The sequence below is a fragment of the Prunus dulcis genome, chromosome 3, assembly GCF_902201215.1.
Source record: "Prunus dulcis chromosome 3, ALMONDv2, whole genome shotgun sequence".
NCBI classification, from domain to species: domain Eukaryota; kingdom Viridiplantae; phylum Streptophyta; class Magnoliopsida; order Rosales; family Rosaceae; genus Prunus; species Prunus dulcis.
This window is the reverse complement of record NC_047652.1, coordinates 4082531-4100850: the sequence shown is the minus strand read 5'-3', so window position 1 is coordinate 4100850 and position 18320 is coordinate 4082531. Positions and strand designations below refer to the sequence as shown.

General features: G+C 38.0%; 3 protein-coding genes across 3 annotated transcripts; 1 reads left to right on the top strand and 2 right to left on the bottom strand.

Annotated features, from left to right (window-relative positions):
* Positions 1 to 3033: 3033 nt before the first annotated feature.
* Positions 3034 to 5200, bottom strand: LOC117622539. The gene is made up of 4 exons (XM_034353259.1): positions 4650 to 5200; positions 4395 to 4496; positions 3393 to 4275; positions 3034 to 3291 (listed from the first exon to the last, which is right to left on the bottom strand). Exons 1-4 carry the CDS (start codon positions 4911 to 4913, stop codon positions 3083 to 3085), a joined length of 1458 nt encoding a protein of 485 aa, XP_034209150.1. The 5' UTR covers positions 4914 to 5200; the 3' UTR covers positions 3034 to 3082.
* An 86-nt stretch (positions 5201 to 5286) lies between these two features.
* Positions 5287 to 7410, top strand: LOC117622540 (clavaminate synthase-like protein At3g21360). Its single transcript, XM_034353260.1, has 3 exons — positions 5287 to 6027; positions 6126 to 6379; positions 6870 to 7410. Exons 1-3 carry the CDS (start codon positions 5668 to 5670, stop codon positions 7228 to 7230), a joined length of 975 nt encoding a protein of 324 aa, XP_034209151.1. The 5' UTR covers positions 5287 to 5667; the 3' UTR covers positions 7231 to 7410.
* Positions 7411 to 7748: 338 nt separating this feature from the next.
* LOC117622741 (lysM domain receptor-like kinase 3) lies at positions 7749 to 13822 on the bottom strand. Its single transcript, XM_034353508.1, has 11 exons — positions 12553 to 13822; positions 11786 to 11860; positions 10745 to 11038; positions 10243 to 10388; positions 10047 to 10136; positions 9860 to 9965; positions 9489 to 9640; positions 9302 to 9399; positions 9071 to 9218; positions 8800 to 8907; positions 7749 to 8210 (listed from the first exon to the last, which is right to left on the bottom strand). The coding sequence occupies exons 1-11, from the start codon at positions 13151 to 13153 to the stop codon at positions 8046 to 8048; spliced, it is 1983 nt and encodes a 660-aa protein (XP_034209399.1). The 5' UTR covers positions 13154 to 13822; the 3' UTR covers positions 7749 to 8045.
* Positions 13823 to 18320: the final 4498 nt, after the last annotated feature.

Sequence of the window (18320 nt, the reverse complement as noted above, 5' to 3'; positions counted from 1 at the left end):
CTAACAATGTTGAAAAAAATGCAAAAAGAAAGATAATCGGGCTTAGGCCCCAATCGGCCGAACCAAACCGAATCAAACCGTCTTAAATTGGTTTGTTTTGGTTCGGTATCCTTTATAACTTTTATTCAAACCGAACCAAATCAAAAACCAAACCGTCATATTGTAATTGGTTCGGTTATGGTTTTGAGGTGAACTGATCCAATCCAGACCGTGCCCACCCCTAATCGAGATAGTGAGCTTTATATCAAAGTTTGGTTTCATTTTCCGTAAATTGATTGTATTAAAAATAAATTTAAAAACCCTAGTTTTCCCCCCCAAAAAAAAAAAATTTGGTCTATAATTTTTCAACAATTTCTTAGGTTTGAAAGTGCTTCATGTCTTGTGGTATATTGTTGTATTATGACTTGTTTAATTAGTCGTATGAGATTCTTTTACACTGATTTTTTAAAATTTGTTCGACTTTATTCATAGATCCTATGAAATATGAACTAAAAATTCGTTCTTTTATTTTTAGGCTAAACCTTCTTACTCATCTGTAACACCCCGACTCTAAATTAAATTTCTCAAGTTAATTTTCGAATTTACCCTTGGGGTAGGGGTATTTTGGTCATTTTATTACCCGAACAGATTTTGGGGCAGTGGCTGGTATTTTTGGGTAGATCGTATTGAGTTGAGTCCGTAGACACGTAGTGGGCTCGATTCGGAGTTGTAACGAAGAAGTTACGATCAAAACATCGACAATGGCAAAACCGTAAATATTTCGAAGTTGTTGTTTTTAAAAACCAGATTTCTCTTTCTCTCTCTCTCCCTCTCTCTCCTGCGAAACCAGACCCTTCTTCTCCTTTTTTTTCAGTTTTGGCTTGCCACGACCCCACCTTCACGCCTCCACCACCGCCACCACACGCCGCCACTTGGGGCGGCACCGGTTCCGTTGGAACCACCACACTCCCTACTTTCCATTCCACCCCACCACCACCTCGATCCGCCTCCGTACACGCCGGAATCAGCCACGAAAGGTAGCGGTTTGGACAGATTTTTGTCAAACTTTCGGCCCTTCGTTCTCTCTCATTTCTCCACCAAATTGGACGAGTAAGGTACTCCGACCACGCATTCGCAGCAGGCGGGACCCTCTCAGGGTCAGGCAGTGTGGGACTACTTGTGAGTGGACTTTGTTTTCAAATCTTATGCATGGTTTTATGGATGAAAGATTTATGCTTAACGTTTTTAATGATTTATTGAATATATTATATTCGTGGATTGAATTTGATGTTTGTTTAGCGCTTTAGCATAGTTGGATTTTGAAAGTATATTTTATAAGGATTTTGGGAAATTTTATGCATGATGTTTTAAATGGTATTTTGGATATATTATTTATTCAATTGTTGAAAGTGATATTTTTATGAGGCTTTAGAAATATATTTGGGTTTTGACATATTTGAGTATCTTGAGTATGTGTATGGATTTTGAGAATTTATATATATGTTTGGCTATGTGTGGGGTACTTGGGTTGTTGAGATGAGATTTTGGAAAGTGTTGAGTATAGAATGTCAGTTTGGAGTGCTATAAGCACTACCCTATGTACCTCCCCTGATTTGGAACTTGGATACGGATACTTGAGATACTCGGGGCATCCTTGACGGGATGTTGCTGTAGACCCTTGATTGGGTAGTCTGCGCGCGTAGGACTGGTCACAGACATACAAGTTTTGAGGGTATCGACTGTACGTGCTGGCTGAGAGTTAGTCCCCCGGTTGGACGGCTCGTTCCCTAGTTACATGGTGAATTGAGGACTCTTCATGGGGACTCTGCCATGGTGACTAGTCAAACAATCCCCCGGTTGGATTGTTTCCCCGGTACAACTAGGTGTTGGTCATATTTATATTATTATTATATTGTATATATATCTCTTATTATGTATAAATTTACATATGTATATAACTATTCATTTATTCTTATTTTTTTTTTCGGTGAGGATACTTCCTTGCCGGTCGTGCCTTTGGGTACGCTTTCGAGAGTTTGGTTTGAGACTTATAATATTTAATTGGTGGGTTGTTTAGTGTTCTATTTGGATTTCGGACTTGGCATTCCGGTATTGGTTTGGTTTTGACCCATATAAATATTTATTTGATTTTGATGATTTGAGATACATTCAGATTTCTTGCTTGGTTTATTTAAACAGTGGGGTTATATTATGTTGGTTTGCACTGAACTAAACTTTATTTTTGTCCACTCACATTTTTCTGTTTTGCGCCCCCAGCCAGTAGTCGACTGAGCTCCGCAGCTGGGCCGGATCGTGTGCTCACGAGCCTTGAGCCTTCGTAGGATTTCTTCTTTCTGTTTCCCTTGAACTTCGTTTTTGTTGTATTTAAATTCCTTAGATATGCTCTATTATCGCCCTTTCTAGGGTTGATCTTTGAGGCCGGAGGCCTTTGTTGTAAACTGTTTAATTGCTTTAAAGCATGCTGCTGGTTGAGTACTTTAAACTGTGTTTTTGAGCAGGTTGAATTTTTGGGGAATGCTCAATTTACAGGAGAGACTCTGCCAAAATTTTTGGTAGAAAGTCTCGATTCTTAGTAAGTGGGCCCGACATCGGGGAGATGTCGGTAACTAGACGGGATTCGCTCCGGTTTTCGAGAATTCCGGGGCGGGTCCTGTCATCATCACTCCCCATAAAATAAAAATACACATGATTTAGATGCTAGTAAAATCAAGAAAAATAATTTTAGCGATATTTAACAAGCATTGTTAGTTGTTCTTGTCGGATGATACTTTGTCTTGACCTGTTAATTTGTGCTAGATTCAATTTCAAATCACATTATGGTATGGTGGTGTTAAAAAAGTAAAAGTCATCATCTCTATGTACATGAAAGAAAGGCTTACAACAAACGTGAAAGAAATTATAATTTATAAGCCAAGAAGTCTGAAAAATTACATGTGTTGCTGGTGGTTCTAGTTGTAGGGATACAAAATTACATGTGCAAAGCTCCTTACACTTCTAAAAGATACAAATGAACCCACCTTGGACAAATCAGAATTTAAGATCATGAAACTATTTATTCAAAAGCCATTTGGTAATCTCCATCTCAAGAAACCTCATCCAATCGATCAAGAAATCCTTTATGAGTTACACAGTCATTAAACAGAAGCTCATTTGAAGAAGCTGCTTCAAACTTTGTCCACAACTCCCTCTTTAAGGTATTCTCACCAGGACGCTTGCCCGTTCGAACAACGCTTTCAGCTTCTTTCCAGATCGGGGTGCTTCCTATCAGTGCAAGCCTGCCCCCTACGGTTTCTGTGACAAAAGAAAAAATTTGAATCAAAACATGTCCAGTATGCTCTGTGTGCTCTCACACATAAAACTAGTAAAAGGAGCAAACAATGAACGGCCAATACCTTGAAGACAAGATGTTTTGACTTGATGAATGCCTCCTTGTCCATCATTTCCTTTTGATACATACAAATTCATTTGCTTATCTAGAAGATGACTGGTTTGTGGCAATTGGAAATCAGCATTGTCTGAAGACTCTACATCAGGTGGATTTAGTAGAACACAAGTTCTGGGAGGTGACATACACCATTCTGGTGACGCTTCTACATGTTTCTTTCTAGGTCCCGATTTATAAGCCTGTTGTAGCGCCAACAGCTCTGGATACCTGAAAGCCAGATCCTCAGAAACTTCACTACCAGAGGATTCACTGCAATTTGTGAATCCGACAGGAAACGGGGTAGACTTATGAACCCTGCGATGGCCCTTAGGAGAGGACTCTGAAATGGGTTCAAGCAAAACACAAGATTTAGGAGGAGACGTTTTTAGGCATGGAGTCACCACATTCACGACCATGGAACCCCCTCGTTTCGAAAACATAGGCGGAGAAACAAAACCAAACTCAATATTGCTTCCTGGCTCAATACCAACTGGTCCAGAAGGCTTACTTGGAGTTTGCTTTGTTGCCACAAATTCAAGCAAATCATCATTTGCATCTCCAAAAGTAGCATGAAAAAAGTGTATCCTATCAGAAGTACCAGAAGAAATTCTCTCAAAGACTGATGATTTAGAAGGGATTGGAGGTTTGGAAGACAGAGACTTTGATATGGGAAGAGGGGTAAGTTTAAACAGATGTCTCCCTCTTTCGATAGTGCAGTCGGCACGCCAAGACACAAGGGGAGAAGGTGAGATAAGGGAGCCTAGTGGACTCTCAACCTCTACACTTTCAACTTCATTTACAGTAGACTCCACAGGAGTGGAGAGTGACTTCTGAAGCCTGGGAACCCATGGCTGCAAGCAGTTGCATAAAGTGCAGGTGAAAATGAAATTCAACATCAATTGGGAAAAATAGGATGTATAATTATGCAAGTGGGATACTGAGAAATGAATTGGGTAAGAATTCTACTGACCTTCATAGAGGAAAGTATCTCAGACAAGAAGTTTGTGAAGGATTCAACTTCTTTGGTTTCTGTTCCTTTGCATTTAAATGCTTGCACAACTAATTCATCAATCTGCCATTCAATTTCAATACAAATCACATTCTAACAGATTCACACAACCCTAAAGAAGACAGAATTTTCAATTTTCAATATAGATGAAAACTTTAACAATTCTGCAGTGGTTTCCAGTTGTAAATAGAAATCTCGAGAGAGAAATGTTGGTACCTGATGAACGAGGGCAGAGAGATCGGACTGAAGGAGCAAGAGCCGATCCAGAGTATCTTCGTTTTGATCCTTTCCCTCATCTTCTTCGACCCTAAGCTTGTGTTGTTCCTTGTCTTTCTTCTTCGAGGTGGCAGAAGATTTCGAGAACCTTCCGTTCTTCTTCGCGGTGGCAGAAGATTTCGAGAACCTTCCACCGCCATAGTTGTTCGCTACGTCCCTCAGCGCCTTCCTCACTGACCTCGCTTTCTCTTCGTTCATCGGCATCTCTCTCTCTCTCCCGCTCTCTGTCTCTGTTACTCTCTCTGCTTTTGAATTTCACAAATGACCGCTCATTTTCGTTTAACTCTAGAGTTCTTGGGCCCATCGCATTATTGGTCCGCATACCAAGCCCATCATAATCCGGCCCACCACATAGACACTTTTTTTTTGGTCCACAGGCCAAGCCCATCTTATAACATTTACTTCTCATGAGTGGTTAACACATAGATTATTGTAATCATTCTAATTACCGACTCCCCGTGCATTTATTAACATATGTGGATTGCATATTAAAGTCTCTAATCTAACGCGTATCGGGCTCATTTCTTTATTTCATATTCCTAACTTCCTCAATTCATGATTTCTCTACATTTTTGGAAAGTAAACATGCCCGGCCGGAAACTTTTCCTCTCTTGGTATTCCAATTTTCATTCCGACGAGTAACATCTGTCCCTCTTCTCTCTTTTATTTTTTTATAGATTCCATTAAAATTCTAATCGAATATCCCTAAAATTTTAAAATCCTCAATTTTTCCACATTAGTATCATGTTATGACAATTGTGTAATGCATGGCCATAAAAGAAATTATTGTGCCGTACATAGTTTCGTGAGCTCTACCTAAACTGAACCTAGACACAATTCCGGACCAGGTATCCATATCATCACTCCCCAAAACCCCCTAATCCAGTGACAAACTCACCACAACACTGCAAGCCAGCGCGTCAACCCCACGCGCCACCACGGCACACACAGCAACACCATGGCGGGTAGTTTTGTGGAAATCCAAATCCCGCAGCAAAAGCTCTACAGCGGAATTCAATTCCCGGTAGTCATAACTCCGAGCCCCGCAGCTTCCTTCACTCTCTCTGCTTTCACCAAAACCATCGAAGCCCAGAAACCCTATCTGGAGGCCCAGCTCCGAAAATCAGGGGCCGTGCTCTTCAGGGGCTTTCCCGTCAATTCAGCCTCGGACTTCAACGACGTCGTCGAGGCTTCCGGCTTCGAGGAGTTTCCTTACGTCGGCGGAGCCGCTCCCCGGACCAACGTCGTGGGTCGGGTTTTTACCGCCAACGAGTCCCCGCCAGACCAGAAGATTCCATTTCACCACGAAATGGCTCAGGTATATTCGCATCTTCTGTTTCCTTTTTAATTGCACGTCATGTCGTTTTTATGTGTCTTTTCTTTCTAGTGTGGTGTTCTTGCGACGTGTCGTTTCAGGTGCCTGAGTACCCAGCGAAGTTGTTCTTCTTCTGTGAAGTGGAGCCTGGAAGTGGGGGAGAAACTCCCATTGTTCTGAGCCACATTGTGTACGAGAGGATGAAAGAGAGGTACCCAGAATTTGTTGACAAATTGGAGGAGCATGGTTTGATATATAACCGGGTTTTAGGCGAAGACGACGATCCTTCTTCTCCAATTGGCCGTGGCTGGAAGTCCACCTTCTTGACCAAAGACAAGAGCATAGCTGAGGAAAGGTATATCTGTTCAAAATTATACAACAATCCAGTCTAATGCAATTAATATAGTTCTGTTTATCTATACATAAGATGGTCTAGTCCTATGTGTGCAAATTATAATAGCATGAGTAAATTTTCCAATTGTAACACCACATGGCATGTCGATATAATGTTACTAGTTCAACTAAATTATAAAAAGGGTGCAGTTATTAGCATCTAAAAGCTAAACAGTAAATGATCAATTCTATTTTAATTGCACTTGTTATGATTTGAGTGAATTCTAAGAACATGTGTTATAATTTGAGTGAACTTGTAAGACCGTGTCCTTGTGCCACGTGATATTAAGGTAACATACAGTTGTCATCCAATATGATGGCTCAAATGAGCCCTCAATGTTTTGTTTAAGGTTTGAAGTTGTTGCACTGATTGTTCAGTTAGTTGAGTTTATGGGTTTGTAAAATTGAATTATGAACAACTAACAATGTGGTTCTGCTAAAACTTTTGGCAGGGCTGCTAAGCTGGGCATGAAGTTGGAATGGTTGGAGGATGGAGTGAAATCTATCATGGGGCCAATCCCAGCCATTAAATATGAAAGCACAAGGCAGCGGAAGATTTGGTTCAATAGCATGGTAGCCGCATATACAGGGTGGGAAGATGCAAGAAATGACCCTGTGAAGGCTGTCACCTTTGGAGATGGCAGCCCATTGCCCGCGGAAACCATCTACGACTGCCTGAAAGTTCTTGAAGAGGAAAGTGTTGCCATCCCTTGGCGCAAAGGCGATGTTTTACTGCTGGATAACTTGGCTGTCCTTCACTCCCGGAAATCGTTCAGTCCACCTCGCAGAGTCCTAGCTTCACTTTGCAAGTAGTTTAGCTGCATCATGCATGTGTTCTTATGTGTTGTTCACTCCTCCCTTTTGGAGAGAGGGTGCAAAAGCATGTGTTCTACTTATTTGTCCATGTCAGGTTAGGGTTTATGCAGACGGAGCTTGTTTGTACAATCCTATCTTAAAGAGTATAATCATATAATGATATAGTAGTTTCATACATACTCTTCATGTTTCTAAATAAATTTCCATTGCTTTTGTAATTTTTTTTCCCTTTTTCCCTGACATCTCCATCAATGTTTCCGTGAATTCGAAGTATATCTAACATACACTTGTAAAGGGAAGAGAAAAGAAAAATAAGGGAGACCATTTTGGATCAAGAAGCTCAAGGCTCCTAGAGATTCAAGATGAAAATATTTGCTCGGTCTTATCAAGTAGATAATACTGCATCCATGTGCATTGACTATTGTCTCAGTGTATTTCTGAGTATACTGTATAGGTTTATAAAAGATGTTCCACGTAAAATAGGATCAGAATTGAACTGAAAAAAAAATTATATATAAAATTAAGCTACTGAAGGCTCACTCGTATTGCAAGGAAACAACACTTCCTCAGCTCCACCATCACAATATTTCACATTAAATCAAAAATTTCCCACAAATGACACTACAAAGAATAAAACATCTAAAATGGGGGAAAAAGGAGAAACAAACCAAGATGGAAGAAAGAAAAGATGATGTATAAATACTACCACGTTACCACTATATATGTGCCACTATACACAGCATACAGATAAAAGAAAGGCAAAATAATGAAATCTTTGAGGGCATCAGGTTGAAAAGGAAGGTGCTGTTCCACTATCTTCCCTGAACAAGGCCACTGAATACCTGGCTGTTCCCTGCAAGAGTGGCTTCCCACTCCACTGAAGATAGGAGGATCTGTGACAGGGAAATCACGATTCCTTTCATGTCAGGCCGTAGGATGGGGTCATCATCTACACATTGCTTCGCTATCATGGCCACCTATGCACCAAGAAGAAGAAATTAACAGGCTACTGATAAACATTGAAAAACAGTGTCAAAGGTAATAAAGTGTTTTTATTTTTCTTGTTTACTCTGATTATATAATTACTTGTGCGGGAATAATTCTAAGGTCTACATTTAGCCCTTTCTGGCCCTGGTCTGGGTAGGTGCTCAGTAATGGACATCTCCGGATTGAGTAAAATAAGGTTTCCTCTCCCAGAAAGTTGGCAAAATGTTAGCTTTGAATGAGAGAGAGACCAAGTAAAGTATTAACAGCCACTTTCTGTAGCATGATAGCTTGATAAACAAAGCTTGGGATTACATAAAACCAATGTCAAATTTTCATATTCAAACTAATAACTATAATTGGTTTCAAATTAATTCTCACATGACCCCTGTTCCCACAGTCCAGTTAAGGAATAAGTGTCACTTTTTCACTCAGATTTACAAGTAATTTTTATGTTAATTGTCATCAGAAAATTATATGGTTTATCTTTCGAGCACTTTCTTGTATCAGAGAGGTACAGTCAGTGAAAGCAGGCAAAAGTATCCGCCAATCTGTTTGAGTTCAAAAGGTGATTATAGTTACCTTGAATAGACAATCATGGGGATACAAGTCCATCATATTTGGATCAATGTAATCTTTCAAGCTTGACATACTCATGGAGTCCGGTGCACTCCTAAGAGCTGTGTGCATCTGCAGTTCAGACAAAAATTAGGGATGTATCATATAAGTAGAGCTGGTTAAATTATACTAATTTGAATTGATAACTACTCTAAAGAAATGTTCTGTGCCAAAGATCATTAGATTTCTTATATCCATACAGAATACAAAAGTATGTCTCCTAAGAAGAACTTACAATAGATACCAGTGAACGTCTTTCAGAATTTTTTGTAGCTGTGCCTTCAGTTCGTATAACAGCCTCCTTTCCTGATATAAGCTCAAAAAGAACAACTCCAAAAGCATAAATATCACTTTTGGTAGTAGCACGGCCATCACTCAAGTATCTACAAGGAAGCATGAGGGCAATAATTAAGACTTGTTGAATTTTTCAAGGAAAAAGTAGTCAGTTGAAAGTTCGGTTACTTACTCTGGAGCCAGATAACCATATGTACCAACAACTTTGGTTACCGTAGCTTCTCCCTCACTTGTTTTACCAAAAATTTTTGCCAACCCAAAATCTGAAATCTAAAATACAAAGAGAACAAGTTTAATAACTGACATGGACAAAATGCGTACATACACAACACACCTGAAATCACTATAATATATTGAACCTTTGCCCTGAAGGTACCATCAAGCAAGATGTTGCTTGTCTTGATGTCGCGGTGGACATAATGAGTTTTAGTGTGCTCATGGATGTACTCGAGACCTCTAGCAGCATCTAGAGCAATCTGGACCCTCATGATCCAGGAAAGTGATGTATGACCTATGAGCCAGTTAATCATTCACAGAGATTAAAGACATATGCACGGCTCAACAAGACAACGGTCACATACAAACTGGAAAATAAAGTGGATAGCGGGCCAAATTTTAATAGAAGTATAGAACCTAACCTGGAGCAGATATTGGGCCAAAGAAAGAAACAAGAAAAATATAGCTAACGGCATTCTCTCAACATAGCATTAGCATGTAAGTTGTAACTTACCCTTGTTCTGAGGATCATGCAAATGACTTTTAAGTGAACCTTTTTGGGCATATTCATATATAAGGAAGAGCTCATCATCACTTGCAGCATAACCAATCAATTCTACCTTGACACAATTAAACGTAAATAGGAGTCAGAGTTCTGAAACACTGAAAGCAATAAGCTCCAAAGCTACAATGAGAATTACCAGATTTGTATGATGAACCTTGCACAAAACTTTTATTTCTGCCAGAAACTCTTTAGTTTTTGTAGCAGTCATTCTTTTAATTGCAACTTCCTAAAACGAAATTCAAATCCATATCAACAAAGATGTGACAGGGAAACTTACTCTAGATGGTAAAAGAAAATATAGAATATGGGAAACAAAGTACAAAGCTGCAAACCTGCTCACGGAGGAGGCCATAATACACAGAACCATATGTTCCATGCCCCAGAAGACGTGAATCAGAGAATCCGTCTGTTGAGGAAGAAATTTCTTCATATGTGAAAACCACAGGCTTCTCCATGTCAAGTACATGACTGCCGAGAGCTGCAACAAGTAAAAGGAGAGGATCAGTCAGGCATTCTCAGATTGAGGAAGACCACATTTCGGTACATAAAGATTGGATAAGGAAGCAGATCACACAAACACACTAACCCTGACAAACTGAATCAGAGGGCAAGAATAAGGAGGCATGACATACAATAATCTATTACATGAAGATCCTTTCAAGAAAAGTTGTTACAGAAGCTCCAATTTATATGTTCTAATTTATCCCCTGCCTTTCTATGTTCTCTTTTTTCTCCTTCTACAGATAATAATCATCTGACATTTAGAAAAGCAGAGCTTCATATTGAAATCTGAGGAATAAAATATGATGAGATAAAATAGTTCAGACAGTAAACCTTTGGGAATAGTTATCTGCTGGTTATTAGAATCCCCATTGGTTTGCTTCCAATCTGCAGACGTGCAGCACATGTACCTTCCTGAACCACAACAGAAACTTGGCTTCCCAAGAATATGAAACCTAATCTGGCCATCAGGATCTTTTGAGTGACCTCTTCGTTCTTCAGTTAAGCACTTTGATGACCTTAGGCAAACATATAAAAGTATGCCTAATACTATCACAACAAGAATGATACCTAAACTCCCTACAATCCATAAATATGGCACATGCGCCTTATGATCCACTTGATTTGCTGCAAACAAATAGCAAACAATTTGTTAGAATTCTTGAGAAGATGTACTTGTGTGCAGTATGTTGTGCTTGAGTGGAGGAATCCTGGGAAAGTTAGGAAGGCTGGGGGGAACCATGAAAGAAGAATCAGAAATATGAAGGGTGCTGGAAAAACCAGTAAGTTCCGAAGAACTATCTACTTTGATTCATATTCTCAACAAACTAAAATTTTGCCCCAAATGAAAATTTGCAACAAAATAAAATAAAAATTTGTCACCAGTGCTCCTAATGTGTGTTGAAATGATTAGCGATGTATGACAATCGAAACAGAAAACACATTCTGTGAGCTTACTGACATGGCTTTCTCAGCAATAATTGAAACATCAAAGGTAATTGCAAACATAATATAATTTAGCCAACATTTTTTCACAAGGCAACCAATGAGATATTGCATGGAGAATCTTTTTTTTTCCTTCTAATTATCTTGAAATTTGAGCAACTTTCAGTTGATTCAAAGAAAGGCAGCATAAACTTGAACTTAGGTCTCTTACAGAAATCACTTTATCATGCATACTCAATGGTTCCACTTCTTTAAAGTTTTCAGCTCTTCTTCTACATTAAGCTCAAGAAAACATGTTAACAAGCGGATTACTCACCAAAGCAACTAGTTTTCAACTTTTAATTTTGTACATTATATCAACAAAACTAGCAGTTCACCAATTCCCAGAGAAATATAATGTTATAATTCCTTGTAATATATCAACTATACCTGAAGAACTGTCAATGGGTGGAGAAGGAACAGGAGCAAGAGGAATACTCTCCAAAGGATAAGGCTCACCAGGAACTAGAAGCATGATAAAAATAAAATAAAGTTAATAAGTAAAATACACATTTACAATAAGGGTGTTAAACTCTAATCATAATGCTTATTGGAAATTGATTGGAAATCATCCAAGAACTAGAATATCCTCAAAAGAGATAGGTATGCATAAGACATGATAACATAATGATTTCTACTCAGCAAATTTCCCTAGTGAGCACTGTCCATTTGCCCAACAAAACATTGGATATTTTACTTTTCATAACAGAACATACAAAGGAGTTTACAAAAGGGTAGAAACGATGACAATGAACATTGGCAGCAAATGTGGTAACAGGTCCACTACTTCTTCAGGCACAATCAAAATGAACTAATGGCTGCTCCAATGAAGATAACACGGCATCAATAATCGATAGACACGCACTATGCCTCGACATGATGTGACGAACAATTCACTCATCCATTCATTACCAAGAGATGTAACCACAGCTCACAATTCAAAGTTTAAATGAATTGAATTTGCCAACTTTGGCAAATCTAATCAATGACATGATTACAAAGAAATAGCATTCCATTACATGTTTCCCAACAATCACACCCAATGAAAACCTCACCACATTGTAAGTTTCTAACCCAAAATTCAACAACTCAACCAAATCACACAAACAGAATAAATCACAAGCAAACCATATGAACCAAAAAGAAAAACAACTTACCTGAATTCAAAGGTATGTAATATACAGCACCGACAGTCACATTATCAGGGTCATCAATCCCATTCACTTTCTCAATGCTATCCATACTAACCCCGAACCGGCTAGCCAAAGATTCAATGCTATCTCCATCCCTCATCACATAACTCATCAAATAGTTCCACAACCCACTTGAACACCCACAGAGCAGCCTCAACGACACAACGGCGCCGTATCTGGCCCGCCTAGTCGTGTTGGGCAAAAAAGTCAGCCCACCATAGGCCTCCATAACCATGTCATAAACATACCCATCTCCTGATTTCACAGTAAACGTTGTGTTGGTCAAGTACTTCTTGATCCCATCAGCACAAGAACAGTTCTTTTTTATAAACACATAGCCCCGCCCATCACCGCCTTCCACCGTCACGTCTTCAGGTAACACATCGAACATGCTCTGAATCACCGAAAGGGTCTCATTGGCTTCGGGCTTAAATGCTAAAAAAGATGTGCACAAGCGAGTAGTGTCCGTACAGATCATGGGTGCCGGGGAATAAGCCGTGGAAAAGCTAATTGGGAGGAGAATAAGGTAAAGCAGGATTGGCATAGGGGTCCATTCAAGCTTCATGGTCAAGAAATTGGTAGAGAAAACAAAGAAAGTGCAAGAATTTTGAAGTTGGTTATTCGAGTTAACTCAACTTAGGCAGGTCTCATGGGTTTGGATTATTAAAAATGGTGGCTTGGTCACTTGGTGGAGTGAGATCAAGATTTTGACAAATTGGGTTGAGTTTTGCAAAATGATTGGAAGTGGTTGATGGAGAGCAAGTTCAGCTCAACTGCTTTGATGGGTTTTGACAAGAAATAGTAGATGGTTGGACTGAGATCAAGAACAGACAAACTGGTGTAACTATTGCTCAGAGTAATGGAAGTTGGTGGTACAAATTTTAGCTGCAAATTACAATCTAAATGGTTCTTAATGTTATTGTTTTGTACAAGTGGTAGGTTGGAGGAGTGAGAGAGAGCAAGAATTGGCAGGTTTGGAGGAAGTGAGGGTAAGTGGGGTCTTCTGGAAAAAAATTAGCAGAAGCAGAGTGAGTTTGGAAATGGAGGAATAGTGACCTAAGGGGGTTTGAAGGACAGGAGATGACAGGAATGAAGGGATTGTAAACAGAGCATTTGTGTGTGTGTTGTGTTGTGTTGTGTGGTAAACTCACTGACCCACTAGCTTTTGGCTAAATTTGCTTGCAACACAATACAATACAATACAGTGAAAAAAGGAAAGTGAACATCCAAAGAGATACAGGGCTTTGCAGGGAGCCACCCACCTGGAGATATTGGGGATCATGTTTTATGACTAAATTACCCCTACTGTGGCCTCTCTAATCCTTCTTTAAATTTAAAGTTTTTTTTTATCAATTAAATGTTGAAATGTTAAAAATTAAATGATTTTTAAAATTAGGAAAAAAGTATTCTACTTTAACACTTTGATTTCATGAAAATTTGATGAAATGAATAAAAAACTTCAAACACTATGATGTATGATGCGCAAGTTTGGCAAGTTCAGAGGTCTAACTGAAGTTAAAACTCTATATACTTAATTTTGATTTAAAGCCTGTATTTAATCTGATCAAGTTCAAATAAATTCAACACAAACCTAATTAGTACAAATAGCTTAGGTCTAGTTGCTTAAGTTAATTTGGTTGAGCTGGAACAAAGAGCTCAACTTACTAATTGAGCATACTAAATTTGTTTATAAACTTATGTTAGAATCGAATTTCGAATTTTAGTACTATAAAAAAACTAGTATAAGTGTCGAATTTAAGTTTTAGTATCATTTGGGGGTTGAGGTATATTGCACATCATATGAGTGTTTAAAATAGTTCTTGCACTAGCACTAATTATTGTGTGCAAAGTTTTTTTTCTTTCTAATATTGGATATAAAGTATCTTCACATATTTTAATAAAAGGGTATTTTTGTGGTCCAGAAGGAGTTAAGATAGATTTTTTTGGTCGAAGATTTTATTTATTTATATTTAGATGTAGACTGTTGTATTTTCCAAAAGGAAGAAAACGTGCATGTAGATTGAAAATGAAATTTATTGAAGATATTTATACTTTTGGTTATTATACCCAAAAAATAAACTAATTCTGAAAGGGAATAAAAGGGCAAAATGGGAAAGAGATTTCACGGGAATGGTAATGAAGGCTGGTTTTGGGAAAAGGATGGGCACAAGTTGCGAAGAGCTGGCAAAGAAAACGACAGTGTTGTTGGGTGGGTCCCACGAATATGGCGCCAATATCTCAAAAGCTCGCCGGTAAATTGTCTTGTCACCGGCGATTCCCACATCAAAACTCGTTGACTCCTCTGACCTCTTGACTCCGGAGTAACCGACAGTGACACTTTTTTAAGAAGGTGTTTGTATACATCAATGTACTTGTAATTAAACAAAGTGAATTTAGAGCCGTTTGTTCTTTGTTGGGCATCTCTATTCTTTTTTATATTCTCCAATAATTCAAGTCTTAAATTTTTAGATCTATAAATAGTAATACTTTCCCATGGTTATGAGTCATGACTCATGACTACGAGCAAGTGCGGATATAGCCCCTTTTTCGCTAGACGGCAGCCCAGTCGAAAGTTTTTTTAAAAAATTTATAGATATGTGGCTCCAAGAAAAAAAAGTGAAATTCAATTTAACGATAGAACGAGGGGAGATATTTCATAAATAAAGTCAATTAATCTTGTAAATTAATTATTCATTTTGCATGCAAGTGAATGGAATGTTATTCAACCGACCAAAAATAATTTAAAATGTACTGTAAAATACAAATGCCCTTAAGTGATTCTTAAAAAGAATTTAGAGAGTAAAGAGAAAGCATTATTCCATTAATCTATATTTATGTCTACGTTGTAATATATTAAGATAATTATTCGTGTCAATTGATAGGTGTGAAATGTCAATATTATCTTTTTAGTATAAATACGTTGCATCAAATTTAAAATATAAAAGTAGTATGGTAACTAAACAATCATTTACGACAAATTTTCTCTCTTTCACATGCATAACATAGTGCCCAATTCTAGTTTTTCTAATTCAAAAGCTTTTGGGTTGTGATTGGTTGGCTATGAAAATAATATCCAATTTTTCTAATATATTATTTTCATATAATTTATCTCAATATTGGTATTTGATCTTCATATTCTCCATATATATTTCTGTAAACCTTGATATTTAACAGATCGATTGGCTAGAAATTTTTCGATAGCTGGTCACTTAAAATCGGAGGTAGCAGTAGATTATAGATGGGAGCCCAATGCTCGGCGATTAGTTGAGCGAGCGGTGGCGCTTTAAAATAAAATCGGAGACGTGGGGTTTTGACTGGGTAGGGCCGCACGTGGGTAGGAGACAATTGTAAATATAATCCTCATATAATCCAAGAGCTGCTGAGTGCATGGGACAGAGGCACATAGAGAGAGGTTTAACCTGGAGCAAACGCCAAAATATGCAAAGCCAAACCCCCCAAAAGAGAGACAATAATTATTACCTACTATAACCAAAACTCGTACCTGCCTGCGTTATTTTTTATGTCCTTTCAATCTTCCACTTTTCTCTTTTACATTACAAAAATACCATAAACTTATTTGTCATACAATACGAATACGATCATGTTTGGAGTGAATCATGCTTGGTCAAAATCCAAATTTGTAAAAAGCTAAATACCATTAGCAGATTTGTTTACCACACTCAAAAGTCAAAAACATTTGTAAAAAATGTGTTGATTGTAGTATGGATAGGGTTCCTTGCTTGTAAATTTTTCGTTCATGTTGCAATTAAGGCGACGTTTTTTGTTGTTGCTAAAATTAGGAAGGAAAAAGAGCGAAACTCAAACACACACATGTATTATAGAAGTATGAATCCAAAACCACTTGAGAGACGATGTTAATTTGAAGTTCATATTTGTAGGGTTAATTTAAAGATGATTTAGCCTCAGACTAATTTCTTCTCTTATATTTGAACACCTTTCAACATTGAAAAGAGAAACCGAAACCTATCCTAATCGAATCAGCATATAGCTTAAACAGGAAAAAATAAAAAATAAAAAATCAAAGAATGATGATGGGACCCGCTGCCATGCTGGATGCATGTGGATTTGATTAGTATATCTATCTAAATACCTAAATTATGTGACAAAATGTATGGATTCTGTATGAACCTTTAGTTGTACGCCACCAACTATTTTATGGTCTGAATGAAAATGAATGATTATTTTTGTAGTAAATCCAGACTGGCTTTGTCGTACAAAATATGCCAAAGCTTCATTGCTGATTGCTTTACCCTCTTTATTTATTTTGATGTATCAATGAATCTCTGCCCAAGGCCCCACTACCCTTGGATCTTGTCTATCTTTGGCTTTACAGTTCCAAGAAATTTAGCCCTTCTTCTTAATCACCAATCCCATTCTTAATCACCTCAACTTTACCCATGTCGAAGTTTGATGCTTCTTTTAGAACGACTAAATGCTTTAAAGAAAATGTCAATGTTGTTGTTATAAAAGCACTTATGAACATAAATGCTTCATACGGAAGCAAAGTCCCAAACGGGTTCATATTCACGAACATCGTAGTACTAGTGAGTCAACTATGTTGTGGTTTGGTTCTTCAATTATCTTTGCTTGAAGCTTTATGGCTGCAAAAAGTTGCCAAATATCTACAATTTAGGTGAAATTAATCATTTGATTTCAATAACTTTAAGTTTAACATGACATCTCCTTTTCTGCGGGAAGAAAAAGAAACAAGCATATCACATTACCCTATATCCACTTTAAGAAAAATAATGGATGTTCATGGGCCAACCATTTCCATTTCACCTTTAAGCAGAGCATATGGGCTCTGCTCTAGCAAGCTATTTATTACCTAAATAAAAGCCCAAAGACTAATTTCCCGGACGACCTTTTATACGTGCTTGCACGGTTTTTCTTCAAAAATTCCCATCAATCTCAACTACAGTTATAAAAGAAGTAACCCCAAAAAAAAAAAAAAAAAAAAGAAGGTTTTTTTCTTCATACTTGTCTATGTATGTTACTTAAGTTTAGCCAATTTGATTGTAATTACCATGATTGATTGAGAATTTTTAATAATTTTATAAAATTCTAAGGCATATTGCTCACATAGTGCGTTTTCTTTGTTGTTGAGACGGGTGATAATCTACTTACATCAGTTGGGTTGCATAAGTGAGTTAAGCCAATTGGGTAGAACAAAGTGTTCATCTTTTGCACCAGAGTTCGAATCCGTTATACTTGTCGTAGGTGTTTGTTTATCAATAAACTGAATGTTAATATTACTTGTTTAGAGTTCCAATGAAAGTACCATGAAATTTTTTTTGGAGGACCTTTCCTATTGATAAGGGGTGATAATATACTAAACTCACACACAAAAAATGGATGCTAGGACTCGAACTCGGGACCTTGCCCAGTGGCGGAGCTAGAAGCTAATCTGTGGGGAGGCCAGTACCATAAATGCAAGATTATATAGAGTTATATTTTAACTAATATTGTAGTTGATGCATAAGAAAGAATTGGGTTTTCATGGAGTTTGGGGGGCCCTGGTCATGGCAAGCCTATATGTGGCTCCGCTCCTGATCTTGCCTAAAGGAGCACGTACTCCAAACTACTACATTAATGATCGTTTGCGAAAGTACCGTGACTTAATTGGTAGAAATTGATGGCTTATTATTGAGTTGTCATTAATAAGTTCACAATGAACAATTTATCATCTGATCTTATGCCCAAACACCCCT